Source organism: Tachysurus vachellii, chromosome 7, assembly GCF_030014155.1.
Source record: "Tachysurus vachellii isolate PV-2020 chromosome 7, HZAU_Pvac_v1, whole genome shotgun sequence".
NCBI lineage: Eukaryota > Metazoa > Chordata > Actinopteri > Siluriformes > Bagridae > Tachysurus > Tachysurus vachellii.
In genome coordinates this window covers 26,500,064-26,518,850 of record NC_083466.1, presented here as the reverse complement: position 1 = coordinate 26,518,850, position 18,787 = coordinate 26,500,064, and the positions used below count along the sequence as shown (strand labels likewise).

The 18,787-nt window shown below is 37.3% G+C and overlaps 1 protein-coding gene across 1 annotated transcript in view; it reads left to right on the top strand.

Moving 5' to 3' along the window:
- Positions 1 to 18,787, top strand: part of LOC132849009 (tensin-3-like) — a 56,388-nt gene that overhangs the window by 12,781 nt on the left and 24,820 nt on the right. Inside the window, exons 2-12 of the mRNA XM_060875173.1 lie at positions 1,799 to 1,950; positions 3,811 to 3,861; positions 4,169 to 4,291; positions 5,558 to 5,622; positions 6,367 to 6,450; positions 8,818 to 8,930; positions 13,745 to 13,805; positions 14,056 to 14,131; positions 14,552 to 14,678; positions 15,287 to 15,352; positions 16,934 to 17,035. Of these exons, the coding sequence (XP_060731156.1) occupies positions 1,801 to 1,950; positions 3,811 to 3,861; positions 4,169 to 4,291; positions 5,558 to 5,622; positions 6,367 to 6,450; positions 8,818 to 8,930; positions 13,745 to 13,805; positions 14,056 to 14,131; positions 14,552 to 14,678; positions 15,287 to 15,352; positions 16,934 to 17,035 (1,018 nt within the window). The 5' untranslated portion in view covers positions 1,799 to 1,800. The remainder of the gene's footprint in view (positions 1 to 1,798; positions 1,951 to 3,810; positions 3,862 to 4,168; positions 4,292 to 5,557; positions 5,623 to 6,366; positions 6,451 to 8,817; positions 8,931 to 13,744; positions 13,806 to 14,055; positions 14,132 to 14,551; positions 14,679 to 15,286; positions 15,353 to 16,933; positions 17,036 to 18,787) is intronic.

Genomic DNA, 18,787 nt, shown 5'->3' with positions numbered 1-18,787 from the left:
TCTGTCTGTCTGTCTCTCTGACCATCTCTCTCTCTCTCTATATATATATATATATATATATATATATATATATATATATATATATATATATATATCTGCCTGTTTGTCTGTCTATCCGACCATTTTCTTTGTCTGTCTGTATCTTTATCTATCTATCTATCTATCTATCTATCTATCTATCTATCTATCTATCTATCTATCTATCTATCTATCTATCTAGGAAAGTTGAAGACATACTGCACAGGAAAGTAAATATCTCTCAGCATTAGAAGTAAAAATACTTCAGACTTTAACCTTGCTGGAGTTGTATCTGTAACTCATTACAAAATGAAGCTGGTTTGAGATTCAATTAATGATCTAAATATCAGTTATTTAGAATCTTGTTCGTAGTTTGACTACGAACAAGATTGTTCGTAGTCAAAGCCATGTTTTTCTGCCACAAGCAGGACAACACACAGGATCAGGACCTGCAGCTTCACGAGCTTCTTCTCTCTGTTTATATAACTGTGTTGGGATAAGCCGGGATGGATAAGCCATTTGACAGGAAGCTTCCCCTTGTTTTAGAAACACAGGAAGTGCACGGGGTTTAGCTTGATCCTGGACACCACATGTAGCAAAGCGATCAGGAATCATTCACTGTAAAGTTTCATAATTCTGTCTGTTTAGACAAACATCCTGCTGACTGTATCATCTAGTTGAGTTAATCTAGTTATCTAGCTAGCTGGGACACTTTCATACAAACACTAACAATAAACATTTCTGCTAGCAAGAAACATAATAGCAGGCCACTGTGCATTTTCTGTGTAATTACGCCAAGACGTGATTTAAGCCATACTTAAACATTTCACGACTTCTCAGACATTCGAACTGAAATTTGCTTTATCAAATGTCAGTTTATATGTAAAAAAAAGTAAAAACATTGTAATACCGCTGTAAAAATATTTACAAATATTACGTGAAAACATTTGTTAAACATTTCTGCACCTGAAAACGTTGAAGGAACATTACAGAAACATTTATAAACATTGCACATAGATATTTACACTACAAAAAGTTGCTAAATATTCCTAGTAAAACTTTACACAAATTAAAAATGTGGTAACATCATTGTAAAATATTTACAAATATTATAAACGTTTCTACAGATAATAAAGGTCAGAGAAACATTTATAAAGTTTAATTAATCTATTTTTACTACTTTATTTATACTACACCAGACTACAAACATTGCATCAAAGTTGCAGAAATAATAAAGTGTAAAACTTTTTTTTTTTACATTCCTAAAGCAAAACATGTCGCAGACAAATTGCAGAAATATTTATAAATTGTCCCAGTTTTCACAATTATTTGTATTTTACTTCATTTGTGGTTAACTAGTTAATGTTTCTTATCATATTTTCCAGATCCTATGTTGATATTTTAGCCTGTACTATATAAACTGTTCTCTAAAACTATAATAAGTACAGTATAATAAATGTATAATATAAGTACAGTATTTGCTTCCCTCGTGTAAACATATCAGCTATAAATTTTTTTCCCTCCTTGCGCAGTAAAACCTTTACGAGTATATAAGTAAAGCAATTTCAGCTGTGTTCTCTTTGTGCATATTGTGAAAGTTAAGCTTTTATGCTTTGTCTTGTTTGTTTGCGCTGTGATGTTCTGCTTTTTTACAGTGGTGTGATTACGCGATGTTTTACGACAAGGCCAAACACAAGAAAATAGAACTGTACTGATTACATGCCTTAAACAACCAGGTTAAACCTGCGGCCGGCGGCTGTGGTGTTTTTTTTTTCTGCAGAGATGGAAGAAGGCTACGAACTTGACCTGACCTATGTGACGGAGCGCATCATTGCCGTCTCCTTCCCACAGGCCTGCTCTGAAGAGACCTACCTGCACAATCTAAAGGATGTCACGCGCATGCTCAAGTCCAAACATGCCGATAACTATTTGGTAAGACACGCCTGGGTGTTTACACACTCTAGTGTAGGAGAAATGGAAGAATTGCTGGAAGAAGCAGTAGCTCAGGATTATAGGCCCTGGAGGAATGAGTTTCAGCTTGTCTTGTGAACACCATGCAGGGAACGTCTGCACAGAAAGCTCTTTTCAAAGTCTGGCTTTTGAGACAACAGCAATTAACACGCTCATTGTGACTGTAAGGGTTTGATGACATGACATCCTTTTGCGTAATACAGAATCATGAGGAATGTAAAGTTTAAGCCTTGAGAACATAAAACTTGATTAGAAAGTTTTTGGAAGCTACAAGGAGGTTTGATTATAAAATTTGATAAAGTCACATTTGTAAACATATGCTGTAATAATAGTTTTACACCTAATGCTTTCGGAACGTTCACACAACCTTCCCGCAACCTTTAACTTTGCTTACCGTTCCTACTATTAGTCAAGCTGCAGAGTCATAGAAATGTATCTAAACGTTATATAAAACATGTTTTGTTTATATTCCAATGATAGAAAATGTTAGAGCAAAATGAAAAATGTTTCTTAATGTTCTCCATTTATACACATACAAACATAAACATTTATACTACATCAGACAACATTTTTTTTTATCGAAGTTGTACTGTATAAATGTTTAAGTAGAAACATTTGTTTAAACAAAAAAAAAATGTTCAAAGAAAGTTGCAGAATATATAACATTAGGCACAAAATAAAGTTCCGCACAAAAAAATGTTAATTAATGTTCTTCTATAAAACTGTTCAATGTTAGTTAACATTAGCAAATGTTAACTAACATTGAACAGCTTTCTAAATGTAATGCATTATTTACATCAAAATGTGATCCAAGAACATTTCTTAATGTTTGAAAAAAAATTAATTATATTTATAATGATATATATTTTAATAATTTTATGTATGTCTGTAAGCTACTTACTTTGTGACAATGTCCAAAACGGTATACAAAAATAATAATAATAATAATAATAATAATAATAATAATAATAATAATAATAATAATAATAATAATTAATTAAATAATGAATAATGTACAAAAACAATTAAGAAATCTTGACAGTTTATTTGTTACTTGAAACTTAATGATCAGAAAATAAGATAAAATACTTAGATAAATATTTACTCAGATATTGAAACATGTGAAGGTTTTTTTGTGAGTGAGATGATTTGATCACCTACTATTCAGTCCCTCCAGGATTGTGCTAGTTTGTGGATGCAGACATAAACGCAAAATCAAGCAAACTCTGCGATGTTGCGGAGTTAACAAAATGTTTTAAAACAACAGCAGAATTTTCTTTGCATAGAATCGACTCGCGACACATTTCTTCTATTCACGAGTCTGGAACATGAGTACAACGCACATACAAAGTCATGACATCACACAGGGGAGGAGTTTAAAAGAAAAATCTCATGCTTTCAACATTTCAAGTAGTTCTTCATAAAAAAGCACAAAAATTTCGATGCAAATTTTGAAAAAAGCAGCAAAATCAACTATTTTTGGCTGCAACAGTCCCCTATTTTAGAGACAATAATGGCTGTTTACCCAGACATGAAATGTCCAGTGTTATCTGCTGTCTTATGATGAGTGTATATCTCTTGGTCTGTCTCAACTTGTTTTTTACTCATTTGGAATGATAATGAGAGAAAATTCTCTTCAGTCGAGCTGAAAGACAAAATGGTGAATGGATTCAGTCGCACTCTATGGCAGTATGTTACTACATTACTGACTATAACCCTAGTGATGACACACAGTATTGCTCTTCCAGCTTGTCCGAAAAGCCAAGTTGTTTCTTTTTTTTTTCTCTTCAAGGTTTGCTCATGTTCCTGTTTTTGTTCCAGGTGATCAACCTGTCAGAGAAGAAACATGACCTGACCAAGATGAACCCTAAGGTAATGGAAATCGATCTCTCAGAAAGTGCTGAAGTGTGTGGGTGGAGTGTGTTGACTGCGTTTTTGGTAACAGCAGCATTAGTCATCAAAGGCTTGAACCAACACCACCCAAAAAAAAAAAAACTCTTCTTATCTTTATTCTAAATTCTGATTGGTCAGAAGAAATCTGCAAAATCACTTTTTTTTTTTTTTTATCTATGCTTCCATAGTAAAAGCTTTGAGTTCTGAGGTATTTAGATCTGATTTGATCTTCTCTACTCTGAGAAACCCGATAAGCAGCAGCACTGATATCTGTGATTTCGCTCAGACTTTAGACACGGGCTGGCCGGACCTGCACGCTCCTCCTCTGGATAAGATCTGCACCATCTGTAAGGCCATGGAGAACTGGCTGCACAACGACCCGCTGCATGTGGTGGTCATCCACTGCAGGGTGAGACAACTCACACACTTCACACACATTATCTACTAAAGTTGTGCGCAGACTTTTGTGACAAAACCGAGCCTGATGCCTGTGCACAGGGCAGCTCGTTTGCATTTGGTGACACCCCCAAAAGTCATTAAAAGTTAAAGTCCACACAGCTAAAAATGACGAATAATCAGCAAACAACTGAAAAGTAGAAGTGCAAGTTACTCAAAGGCCAAGAAGGGAAGTAAAAAGAAAATAGTTTGACACAAAAATCTACATTCCCATGTGATTATGGACAACATCACATAATGAAAAGTATGTGTGTGTGTGTGTGTGTGTGTGTGTGTGTGTGTTTATTTTATTCAGAGCTAAGTGTCTGGGTGAATGTTTTACAGACGTCCCTCATGTAAAATTTCAAGTTTTTCCAAAGTGATGGATTTTCACAGATTCTAAGTCTCTTGTGTAAAAGCTCATATGAACAATTTATGAATAAATCTTTTCATTTCCAGCTTAATGAATAAGGCCTGTTATTCCCAGTTTTTTTGCTAACAATGGGTTTCACAAATCAATTTTTTAGTATAGTTGTATGTATTTAAATGTTTTAACTAAAACTTTCAATGTCCTGAAAAGAACAAACATTATTACGAAGCCAATAAATTAGTTTTTTATACATATTTACACAATCATGATACATTTTTTCTAAAATCAGTGGGTTTTTATTAACACCATATTTCTTTTGTGAATGCTGTGAAAAAAATATATACAAATTAAATAAACAAAAATTGGCATCCTGTGTGATGTATGAGGCCTGATGATGATAATAAGATGAAAGTAAAAAATGAAATAATATGAAAAAAAACACTCTTTCTTTCTTTCTTTCTTTCTTTCTTTCTTTATTTATTTCTTTCTTTCTTTCTTTCTTTCTTTCTTTCTTTTTCTTTCAATTTAACTCACTTTTATTATTTGCGTCATTTTTACTGCCATTTTTTTATTAAAATACAAAGTATTTATTTATTTATTTATTTATTACATCTTACTTGACTTTTATTATTTGCTGTATTTTACTGCCATTTTTTAATTAAATTACAAATCATTTATTTATTGTTTTGTTTTATTTTTTATTTATCTATAAATATGTGACATTATTTGTTGTAATTTTACTGCTATTTTGCAAACAATTTTTAATATTCAGTTTTGTTTGTTTATTTGCTGTATTATTATTATTATTATTATTATTATTATTATTATTATTATTATTATTATTATTATATGTTGTTTTCTGTGCTGCAGGGAGGTAAAGGCAGGATCGGAGTGATCATCTCTTCCTTTGTTCACTTCACAGACATCTCCGCCAGGTAAATCAATCAATCAATCAATCAATCTATCTATCTATCTATCTATCTATCTATCTATCTATCTATCTATCTATCTATCTTTGACATATTTGAGCAAGCTAGCTCAGTTAATTAGCTGTTACTTATTTTTACCTGTAAGAGTGTTGTTGTCATGGTTACAGTGTGTGTTGTGTAAGCTCTTGGTCACTGATACTCACCTGCTCATATGGTTTAAACTTCATTATCATATGTATCTCTGCTGATCTGCTTCATACACACACCCCTGCTGTGAAATAGAGTGTGAGCCAGCCCTTTACCCTGCAGGAGCTTAAACAGTGTGTGTGTGTGTGTGTTCAGAGACAGTCCATTCAGAGTCACAGAGAGAGGCCTCTGATGAAGAATTCCCAGTGTGTATTGGTTTAGAGCCAGGACACACACACACACACACACACACACACACACACAGCCTTCCCTCCCCTGTGTTTACTTAACCAGTACATTCAGCTTCTCCATGCTGGAATCTCTGGCTTTACTAGATACTCTCTCTTGTATTGTGTGTGTGTGTGTGTGTGTGTGTGTGTGTGTGTGTGTGTGTGTGTGTGTGTGTGCGTGTGTGTGTGAGTGTTTGTGTGTATTGATTCAGTTTCTGCTATTGAACTTGAGTTTAACTGTTAAATATATTAAATACCTAATTTAAATAAGCTGTAATCAGTTCCTTATGTATGTATTAATAACTGTACCTGTGGATTTCTGTGTGTGCTACAGCGCGGATCAGGCACTGGATCGCTTTGCCATGAGAAAATTCTATGACGATAAAGTCTCAGCTATGATGACGCCCTCACAGAAAAGGTAAAATGGGTTGTAAACATTTCTAACAATTGAATCCCATAATGCATTATTTAATTCTTTATTAAAAAGAACACAAAATGATACGAAAAATATATAAATAATATAAAGAATGACTTCCACTAACAATTACTGAAGAACATGACGCCCCCACTACCATACTTCACTAGCCCATTTATAGCACTTGGTTGAAAAACGACATTCAAAATAAAAAAATTATAAATGATACGGCACATTCTGATCCTTCCACCAAAAGAAGCCTTTATTATTGCCACATATATATTACAACACAACAAAATTCTTTTGCATATCCCAAATTTGGAGGTTGAGGACAGAGCACAGGGTCAGCCATGATACAGCACCCCTGGAACAGTGAGTATTAAGGGCCTTGCTCAAGGGCCAAACAGTGGTAGGTTGGCAGCACTGGGGCTTGAACCCTATCCCTCTTATCAACAACCCAGAGCATTAACAACTTGAGCCCCCACTGCCTCTAAAATCTCACTGACCTGGTTAGAACAAAGAAAAAAGGGAATGAGGACAATCTTAATTCTGAACATAATGAAGAAAAGCAATCAAAATAAAAAAAAGTACATGGTACATTCATTACAAACAATATGTGTTTAAAGAATTCCTTCAACCAAAATTCACTGACCTGGTAAAGAAGAAGAAGAAGAAGAAGAAGAAGAAGAAGAAGAAGAAGAAGATTTTTTTTTTCAAGGAAACATGGATGTAGAACTCTACAGAAGTCTGTGTACTCCACAGAAATAGATCTGTATTGCTACATGAATCATTAAAAGAACATGACAGGATAGCCTCCAGATAAAGCACATACCCATGATTAATGAATTAAATAAAAAGGGTAGCTTTTGATGAAGATGGTTTTTAATCAGTTTGCATTAATTCTGTTACAATGGAGTCTTTCAGTCCAGCACAATGACACCTGGATCAAAGCAAACGACTAAACAAAATGGCAAAACAAACCAGGCTGGATGCCGAACCTGCTGCTTTTGTCTTCTTGTTTTTTGTTTGAGACGCTTTCACGTTGCTATCAACCAACCGCCCAAGTTCAATCTGACACATAAATCATCTACATCAAACTTTGACTTAAATATAAGTATGACATTAGCAAAAAAGAATAATAATAATAATAATAATAATAATAATAATAATAATAATAATAATAATAATAATAATATCAAAACCACCTCTTACCTCTTCACTGATCTCACTGGTTCCTGTACCTAACCTTTTATTACGCCATTAAAACGCTGTAAAATGTCACAACACGGAGTGTGTAAGCGCTCTTCTCTGTTTTGATGATGATTTATCTGCTGAGGGTCTCGTGGCCATTTGTACAAACAGTCTGCTTGGTTAAGCTGAACTAATTATATACTCTTAAAAATTAAGATTCCACAAAGAACCAAAAAAGGTGGCAGGGATGACTAGAAGAACCATTTCTGGTTCCCCAAAGACCCTTTCAGGAAATGGATTAAATTGAACATTTTTATAGTCAAAAGAACCTTTGGATGTTTAGACATTCCGGGTCTACACTCATTTAGAGTGTTTCACTCATGTAAGGTTCTACACTCATGTAAGGTTCTAGATGTTGAAGGTTCTTCATACCCTATGACAGAGAAGCATTTAAGGACATTAATTTTTAATAGTGCAGGACTATGTTCACTTCTTGAATCTTTAGCTATCGAGGTTTCACATGGGTTTAAAAAAAATCTTAAAAATCTCAATTTTGGCCTAAGGAACAATAAATATTTTAGCAAATTTCTGTAATACAAAACCAGTGTCACAAATTCTCCCTCTCACTGTACCGAGTGCTGCATATGCTTGGTCTTTTATCCTTTGTGTGCTTTTGTTTAGATTTTACCATGTGCCTCAACTTGTAATTGCTTTGTTTTTGTAATATATGCACCTGTTTGCACCTGCAACCGTGCTGGTTTAGTCGTTTCTTTACATTTCTATATTATCTCAGTCCATGCATTATTTATTTGTTTTCTACAGTTTCTCCTTCCTTGTTTTTCAATTCTGGATATCTTCATTTTGAAGTCACTGGCTGCTTGTTTGACCTCCATTATAGACTAGCACTATGATTAGCGATCATTAGCAGTTTTTCAACCCTGACATTACACACAAGCTTTAGGGTTTGGAAATCAAAAAGGAGGTTTAATCAGGTTGATCTGGACTGATGGTGTTAGAAACCCTGCAGCAGGTTTCCAGTGTGCTCCAAACAACGGAATAAACAGATCACAATACAAATCAGATTCCAGAAATTTCCGACTTCCAACATGGCAGACTACAAGAGGTTGATTAAGTTAAACGTTAAGCTGAGATGTTGATGTGACTGATGCTTTTTCTCAGATATGTATGGATCCTGAACAGTCTGCTCAGTGGCTCCATGAAGATGAACACATCTCCTCTCTTCCTGCACTGTATCATCCTGCATGGCATTCCCAACTTTGACAACTCTGGGGGTTTGTATGATTACTGTCAGAATTTATGGATGCAAACTCTGAATATGGCAATTTATAATTGAATTTTTTTAATTTTATAAAAGGCTCATGGATAGTGAAGTAGCTTTCTGAAATGGTTCCACTTGGAACCTCAAGTAGGGTTTTACAGGGTTCTACACTCATGTAAGGTTCCATACTCATCTAGGTTCTTACACTCATGTAAGGTTCCATACTCATCTAGGTTCTTACACTCATGTAAGGTTCCTACACTCATGTAAGGTTCTACACTCATGTAGGTTTGTACAATCCTGTAAGAGTCTACAATCAGGTAAGTATAAGGTAAGGGTCTACATTCATTTAGGGTTCTTCACTCATGTAAGGGTCTACACTCATGTAAGTGTCTACACTCATTTAGGGTGTTTCACTCATGTAAGGTTCTACACTCATGTAAGGGTCTACACTCATGTAAGGGTCTACACTCATTTAGGGTGTTTCACTCATGTAAGGTTCTACACTCATGTAAGGTTCTACACTCATGTAAGGTTCTACACTCATGTAAGGGTCTACATTCATGTAAGGGTCTACACTCATTTAGAGTGTTTTACTCATGTAAGGTTCTACACTCATGTAAGGTTCTACATTCATGTAAGGGTCTACACTCATGTAAGGGTCTACACTCATTTAGGGTGTTTCACTCATGTAAGGTTCTACATTCATGTAAGGGTCTACACCATAGGTCACTAACAGGCGGACCTCGGTCCGGGTCCGGACCAAGAAGCTGTCCAATCCGGACCCGGACCTACGGCCAAAACAAAAGGTTATGATTTAAAACTTGACGAAGCGCTTCTATTTTAACGGCGCAGCTTTTGCAGTCTTTACGGTAAAGGTAATGGAAACGCACAGACCAATCAAGTCTGTGCATTCCTGAAGTAAACACTGCGACTCAACAGCGCAAGACAGATGAGAGAGAATTAAAGTAAAGTTACACATGAAAGAAAGATAGTGATACATGTAGAAAACAAAGGGAGAGAAACAGACGAGTGAGACGGAGAAAGAGAGAAAAACAGATGAGTGAGACGGAGAAAGGGAGAATAAAGAACAAATGCCGCTCTCCAAAAGTGGACAGCGAAAATAGAGCATTTAATACAGAATAGACAGATTCATTTCTGTTCATACTTCCCACTTCACACTAAACCAGTGTGTCTCATATGTTCAGAAACCGTGTCACTTATTAAAAGTGAACATAAAATGTGAAACGCCATTATGAGACAAAACATAAAGGTTTTGAACAAACATACCCACTCAAATCTGAATGCGAGGCAGTTTTCTCTACAATGAACATAATCCAAACTAAATATTCCAGGCTCACTAATGAGCACCTCCACATGTGTATGAGAGCGGCCCTGACTCCATTCAAGCCCAGGTTTAACATCCTGCCAAGCTAGAGCTCAGTTCTCTCACTAAGATATAAAAGGGAAAGTTAAGCACTTTATTTAAACATACACAATTTTCACATTTTATTTATTTTCTCTTATTTTGAAATGTAGCCTTACTTTTATTTATTTAATGAGAGAACGTTATACATATCTACAATCATACATATGTTCAGTTCTATGTTACGTGACAATAAATATTGTCAAAATGTTTTTGAATTGTACTGAATTTATTTGATTTGACAGCCAGGTATTGATTGCTTGCAGATGTTGATACAACTACTAGGCTACTTAAATATATATATCACACTAACTAGTTAGACATTATGATCCTCCGGACCTTTGCTTCAAGAAATTTTCTCTTACTGGACCTCTTTAAATTTTAGTTGAATACCTCTGGTCTACACTCATGTAAGGGTCTACACTCATTTAGAGTGTTTCACTCATGTAAGGTTCTACACTCATGTAAGGTTCTACACTCATTTAGGGTGTTTCACTCATGTAAGGGTCTACACTCATGTAAGGTTCTACACTCATTTAGGGTGTTTCACTCATGTAAGGTTCTACACTCATTTAGGGTGTTTCACTCATGTAAGGTTCTACACTCATGTAAGGGTCTACACTCATGTAAGGGTCTACACTCATGTAAGGTTCTACACTCATGTAGGGTTCTACACTCATGTTGGTTTCTACTTTCTGGGGGATTTGGTAGCATTTAATGTGCGTAATGCATTCAATATTTGGCTTAATACAAAGCCCGATTGAAATAGCCGTTGCTATGGACATGACGGTGGCTCTATATCAGAATGGAGAGAGCACCAGGGTTTGGTTTTGATCCCTCCTGTACATACAGTTTGTCTCTGGAACAGAAGAGACTGATCTTTTCCAAGGGGACTTCTATTCCTCCTCCTAGCACACCTGGAGCAGGTGATGTGGCCTTCAGATCACGTGTCTCGGGTTTGTTACGTGCTTGAGAAGAGGAAATACTCTCAGCAGCAGCTGGGTGTGTTTACAGACTCAAAAAGACTGACAGGCAAACAGAGAAGAATATCGCCATTATTCATATAAACACAATCAGAGGTGTACAGGATCAGGTTTTCTCTCTCTCTCTCTCTCTCTCTCTCTCTCTCTCTCTCTCTCTCTCTCTCTCTCACACACACACACTCTCACACACACATATACAAACACACTCCTATACACACATATGCTTACTATACACTCATATACACATAGACACTTGTACACACTGCAAAACACTCACACAATTTACTGGATGAGTGTAGAAGGTGAGAGTAGCTATAAATCAGATCAACCACAATCATTTGACACACACACATACTCATACACACTCAAACAAGCAAGTGCATTGATGACGTGACTGTATCAAAGGCCATCACCACACACTCCAACCAGATGTCATTGGCAACTGCAAAGGTGCGTGCATTAAAGAATCAAAGTGCACACATAACCAGACAATCCACAGCCACTTCCAGGACAGTGGATATAGCAAATTCTGCAGGTCATCCAGGTAATCAAGAACTACAGGCACTTCACCTGCCTGTGATACCTCCCTACCAGATGCACTGAACGACTTCTACGCTCGGTTTGAGGCGCAGAACAATATAGTAGCATGGAAGATTATCCCTCCCCCCAATGACCAGGTACTCTGTCTAACCACGGCTGATGTGAAGAGAACTCAAAGTAGAATTAACCCATGAAAGTCTGTTGGACCAGACAACATTCCTCGTAGAGTGCTCAGTGAATGTGCAGAGCATCTAGTGGATGTCTTCTCTGACATCAACATTTCCCCAAGTAGCACCATTGTTCTGTTCATGACTCAAGACAACCACCATCGTTCTAGTGCCAAATAAATCTACAGTGTCCTGTTTCAATGACTATCGTCCCATCGCACTCACACCCATTGTGATATAATGCTTTAAGATGCTTGTCATGAGGCACATCAAGACTCAGCCACCACCTTCACTGGACCCTTTACAGTTATCTGGCCCTTAACCACCTGGACAATAAAGATACATAAGTATGAATGCTGTTCAAAGACTTCACTTCAGCATTCAATACAATCATCCATCAGCACCTGACTTGAGTCTGCTGGGCCAGAGCACCTCCATCTGAAACTGGATCCTGGACTTCCTGACTGGGAGACCTCAGTCAGTCTGGATCGGGAACAGCATCTCCAGCAGTACCACACTAAGCACTGCAGCCCCTCAGGGCTGTGTGCTCAGGCCACTGCTGTTCACTATACTGACTAATGACTAATGAATAGTCATTAGTCATAATGTACAACAGCTCAAACCACATCATCAAGTTCGCCGATGACATGACCATGGTGGGACTCATCAGTAAGAACAGTAAGCATACAAGGATGAGGGAAAGCAGTTAACTGCCCGGTGTAGAGCCAACAACCTGTATCTGAACGTTGCCAAAAATTAAGAGATGGTTGTTGACTTTAGGATAGCACAGAGTGACCTCTCTCTGCTGAACATCAAATCATCTTCCTTGGAAATCTTCAAGAGCACCAAATTCCTTGGTGTTCATCTGGCGGAGAACTTCACTTGGTCACTCAACATCAGCTCCATCAGTAAGAAAGCCCAGAAGCGCCTCTACTTTCTCTGAAGGCTTAGGAAAGCCCATCTCTCTCCACTTATCCTGACTAAGTTTTACAGAGGGACCACTGAGAGCATCCTGAGAAGCTGCATCGCTGTCTGGTTTGGGAACTACACCGTCTTTTATCACAAGACCCTACAGCGGATAGTGAGGACAGCTGAGAAGATCATCAGAATCTCTCTTCCATCCATCACCGACAGACAGTCATAACACACTGGACTGTACATATCAATCACTTATTCAATTGCTGTTTTTGCACACCACATTTCAATACCTCATCTAACTACTGATACTACATATGTTTGTTTACAATTGCTCTAGTTTATAATTTATAATATAAAGTATGCAAACTGCTCAGCGCTATTTTGCATACTTTGTGTATTTTGTCTTGTAGTGTTTTGTATTGTCTGTTTGCAATGTCTTTTGTCTTGCAATGTTGCACTAGGTTGCACACGTCACGTCGTTTTATGTAGCACCATGGTGCTGGAGAAATGTTGTTTCATTTCACTGTGTACTGTATCAGCTAAATTTGTAAATGAGTATAAAAGCTTCTTGACCTGACTTCCTGTAGAGTCTTAATGCTCACAGTCACAATAGACTTTAGCTAAGATTTCCCACAATCCCACATGGTTTTGATTTCCTATTTCAGTTTTTTCCTGCTTTTTTGTATTTAATTATAATTTTAATATATAGTATATAAATGACATATAGAGAAGATAATCTGCTCTTTACAGGTACATAACTGACATGAAGTGGTGATTTCTCCATGTTTTGCAGTGTGCCGTCCCTTCATAAAGGTGTATCAGGGCATGCAGGCCGTCTACGCCTCCGGAGTTTAGTGAGTTCTGCTTTTATCCTTTACTTTATTACTGACTGCTGACTTCATCAGAAAGAAAGAAAGAGTCAGTAGAGTATTAGAAAACTAATCATCAGCTTCTGACTAATCAGAATGCACAATTCAGCAGCTTGCTGGTATTAATTATAGAATGCAGGAAGTAGGAAGATAAATTGAAGCTTTTTAGAGCTTTTTCCCTTGTATGTCTGAATATTTGTGGTGTGTGTTTTTGTGTATGTGTGTGTGTTCATAGTCACATTGGACCAGGCCACAGACACAAGGTGTGCATCGCCCTTGAGCCGGCGCAGCTACTGAAAGGAGACATAATGGTATAATGATTAACCTGATTCACTAATGATTAACACGAGTTCATAAAACTCGTGTGTGTGTGTGTGTGTGTGTGTGTGTGTGTGTGTGTGTGTGTGTGTGTGTGAGAGAGAGAAAGAGAGAGAAATCATGGAATGGAAATAATGGAAATAAAAAATGGGCCTGGATGTTTAAAAAAAAATAAAAATAAGGAATTAAATAAAAGAAAGAAAGAATTTTTTTTATTATTATTCCTTATTTTATGAAAGATCCAGGGATGACTTTATATTTTAGGAAATTCCTGTTTTTGAATTCAGGTTTTTCTTTACTTATCATATATATAATTTATTTTATTTTTGAATTAATGTCAGATAGCTTGTTTCAATGCAGATTGTTTCAAATAAACATAGTCAACAGTAAAGTGTGTGTGTGTGTGTTTGTAGGTAAAGTGTTTCCATAAAAGCAGTCCGTCTCAGCGGGATCTGGTGTTCAGACTGCAGTTCCACACCGGAGCTGTGCAGGGATACAGCCTGATGTTCGAGAAGGAGGACATGGAGCAGGCCAACAAAGGTTTACACACACACACACACACACACACACACACACACACACACACACACACACAATCAACTGTTAAGTTGGATTGAACACAATTAGAACAATTTTGTCTCAATGTCTTCACATTTGAAAGTGTAGAAGAGCTTTTGATTTATTTTTAGAGGTTTCTTTTATTAGTATTTTGCATTTCTTTTTATACTTTTGAGCCAATAAAAAAAAAAGAAAATTAAATCTAAAAAACAGGAAAGAAAGAAAGAAAGAAAGAAAGAAAGAAAGAAAGAAAGAAAGAAAGAAAGAAAGAAAGATACATTTAAAAAGCAAAAGAAACACAAAGGGAAGAATAATTCCATACTTTGAGGAACATCACTGACTAAAGAGAGAGAGAGACAGAGAGAGAGAGAGAGAGAGAGAGAGAGCAACGAGTACCAGATTTAACTCAAATCTTTTTACTTGTCATCATTCAATTAAAAGAGCAACATTAAAAAAAAATAGAAAATGGAAGAACCTACGCATACAAGGTCTATGTGTGTATATATTCAATAAGATAAGGGTGCAACTGGCTTATAATTTAGTTTCCCACCTCACGCACATCCACTGAAACTCTCCTGTTTTGGTTTCAGATCCCAGATTTCCGGATTATGGCAAAGTGGAGCTGGTGTTCTCTGAAGGCCCTGAGAGGAGCCAAGGTATAATTCAAGCTTTCGTCTCTTTCCATACTGTTAGCCAGGGCACAGCCTGCTGAGCTCTTCTGCTGCCCTGTCAGCACACTCTTCACACATTTCCACCCTGAGACCGACTCCCAGCAGGAGGGAGGAAAAGTGTGTGTGTTCAAGCGAGAGACATTCCACTTCCTTGCTCCAGCAGCAAGCGAGAGACAGTGTGTGTCTCTGTGAGTAGTAAATATAGCGAATGGTATAACGGCCTATTTAAGATGGACTTACGCATATTCATGTTTTCACTTATACACTTGCTGAACAATTTATTAGGAACCCCTGTACATCTGTTCATTCATGCACATGTATAATCATAGAATTGAGCCAAAAGGGTCAGTAAATATTAAGAAGAATAAAACTTTATTATGTCACATATACATTAGAGCACAGTAAATTTCTTTCTTTGTATATCCCAACTTTGGATTTTGGGGTCAGATCACAGGGTTAGCCCTGATACAGCCCCCCTGGAGCAGTGAAGGTTAAGGGCCTTGCTTAAGTGCCCAGCAGTGGCAGCTTGGCAGTGCTGGGACTTGAACCACAATACTCCAATCAACAATCTAGAGCCATAACTGCTTGAGCCACCACTGCCCCATATTTTCTTGAAAATATTAAGATAGATTTACAGATTGGAACAAAATGTGAGCTCATGGTTGTTAGTGCCAGACAGGCTGGCTCAGGTCTTTCAGAAACTGCTGATCTTCTGATATAAAACTTAAACACTCAATAAGCAGGAGTTCTGTGAGTGGACAACTTTCGTATTAAGAGAGGTCAAAGCAGAATGAACAGATTGTTCAAACTGACAGGAATAACATTCATCCCCCACAATCAATCTTTGAAGTTTATAAGTTGAATGAACAAACAGATGTACAGGGGTTCCTAAACAAATGGCCAATGATTGTATAATATGAGTAACAACAGGGAAAAAATTATTATTAAATGTAGCTATAAACAGACAAATGAAATTATGACATGACTGTGGCCCTAAAGCTCAGATCTCTGAATCTTGTGTAAACCCGTTTTTGGTGCTTGGACCCCTAATGAAACTTTGCAGCTTTATCGTTACAAAGCACTCACACTGGAGACCCATTCTATAAAGCTTGAATAAATTTACACAAAACTTCACCATATTAGCAATTATGAGCATTTCCAACACATTTTTTTATACATCTTGTATAAGTTGTATAACTATAAAATTGATCCTATAGATAACAGTGTAGTCAGAACTGGGAATATATCTGCGCTGTAGTACTGTATAAATTCAAATAGTCGTTTCTCAGGAAGTGGAAATCCGTTTAAGCTGAAATTTGGTGTTTTGCATCGTTGTGCTAAACCGTAAGAGGTTTTCTATCATTGACCTGATAACATGGCCACCATTTCTGGTAGTCAGTAAGATACCAGTACCCATTTGATGGGGGTGGGATTTAGTTACTCTTGCAAAAGTGCAGAATTCTGCTTCAAATTTTATTTACCACAGGTCAAAATGTAGGTCTGAACGCATGCTATTAGGTTCTCGGTTAATCTCACACCTTCTCTCTGTCTGTCTGTCTGTGTTAGGAGCTGATATTTGGCAAAACGGTGCTGATGTCTCGGTGGACTACAGCTCAACAGACTCGCTCAACAGATGGGACTCGTACCAGGACGTCTGCAATGGGGAAGGTAACATTAAAAAAGCAGTATCTAGGAAGTAAAACCTCCATAACCAGTATTACTACCACACTGCTATCAATGTAACCATGTATCTTGCATAAAGCTTTCTAACTTCCTAAAGCTTGGCATGGCTTGATGTCATTTCTGAACATTCTTGATAGAAATGATGCGTTTTGCTGATGCGGCTTGTTATGAATGTGAACGTTTTTCTTTGGGATGGGGGTGTGGGGTGGTTCTAGATAGAACAGCCCTAAGCCTCTATAATGACTCTTACATGTTAGCCTGAGGGACATCCTGCTGAGAACATTAACCCACATTTTCTGTATGCTCAAATATCAAGGTAATCCCCCCCCCCTCCCCCTCCCCCGAGTCGTTTGATAAATCTGTTTCCATTTCACTGTATAACACATGTCATTAAGGAGAATTCCCAGAATGCTGGCTAGATGGAGATGATGAGCGAGATGATGAGCGATGGCTGTTCAGGGATGTGAGATGGAGAAGTCATCATCAACTTTACCTTGTTTTGTTTGGAAAAGGTTTTCACTTGAGATCAGTTAGGGAGGAAATGAATCAGCATCCTGGCATTCCATCTCCATCATATCTCCAGATCCTCTCTGACCCTGAGCAGGATAAGACACTGACTGAAGATAAAGGTGATGATGATGATGATGATGATGATGATGATGATGATGATGATGATGATGATGATGATGAAGCAGCCTGAGGTTACCTTTAAGTGTTCATTACTCATAATAGGATGTAGACATTGGATATCCATCTTTCTTTCTTTCTTTCTTTCTTTCTTTCTTTCTTTCTTTCTTTCTTTCTTTCAAAAACTACTTTTCTATCTTTTACTTCTTTCCTTCTTTCGTTTTTCTTCCTGTCAGTACAACTTTGAGGTTTTAGAGCAGTACAGATAGTGGACATGTTTATAAACCATATTGTAATGTGGTCTGCATCTGGAAAAATAATACTAATAATAAACTGCAGCATGCTGGTGTGCCACAGGGAAAGATCGACATACACTGTTGCTTAGAAATTCTGTTTCCTTCATGTTTAAACAACAAACATCTCTCTCTCTGTCCTTCTCTCTCTTTTTTAACTCTTTCATTCTTTCAGTCAGAGAATATTTGTATGTTACTAAACACACAGGCTCCTTAAAAACCAGACATGCCTCCACCCAAGGACCCCCCACCCACACACTTATACAAACACACACACACACACTCTACACACTCAACAAAAAACTCTCTCTCTCTCTCTCTCTCTCTCTCACTCACACACACACACACACTCAATCTCTGTACACATACACCATACACACGTATTACACACAGACACTGAATACACACACTGAACACACACAGTCCCAGCCGCAGCAGTCCCAAGCCTGACACTCAGGGGTATTTTTCTCCTGCCGTGCCTGCTGTGGTGTACCTCACCCGTCTGCCACGGAATTCACAGGCAGCTGAAAATAGACAAACACACAGAGCCGAGTCTGGATCCCATGCTACAGGAGAGTGAGCGACGTTCTGAGTTATGCCAAAAGTGAAATATCGTAAAGCAGGGAGGCTCCCATAATAAAACGCAGGGTGCATAAAGCGCAAGAATAAATAAATACATTTCAAAATTAAAAGAGTGAGGCAGACAGAGGCGGTTCGGTGTTGGGCGCTTGTGAACATGAAGCATTCCTGTGGCACAATTTACTCTCGCATGTAAACACAATGTTTGAGAAAAAGCCTTGCAGGAATTCAACATCTT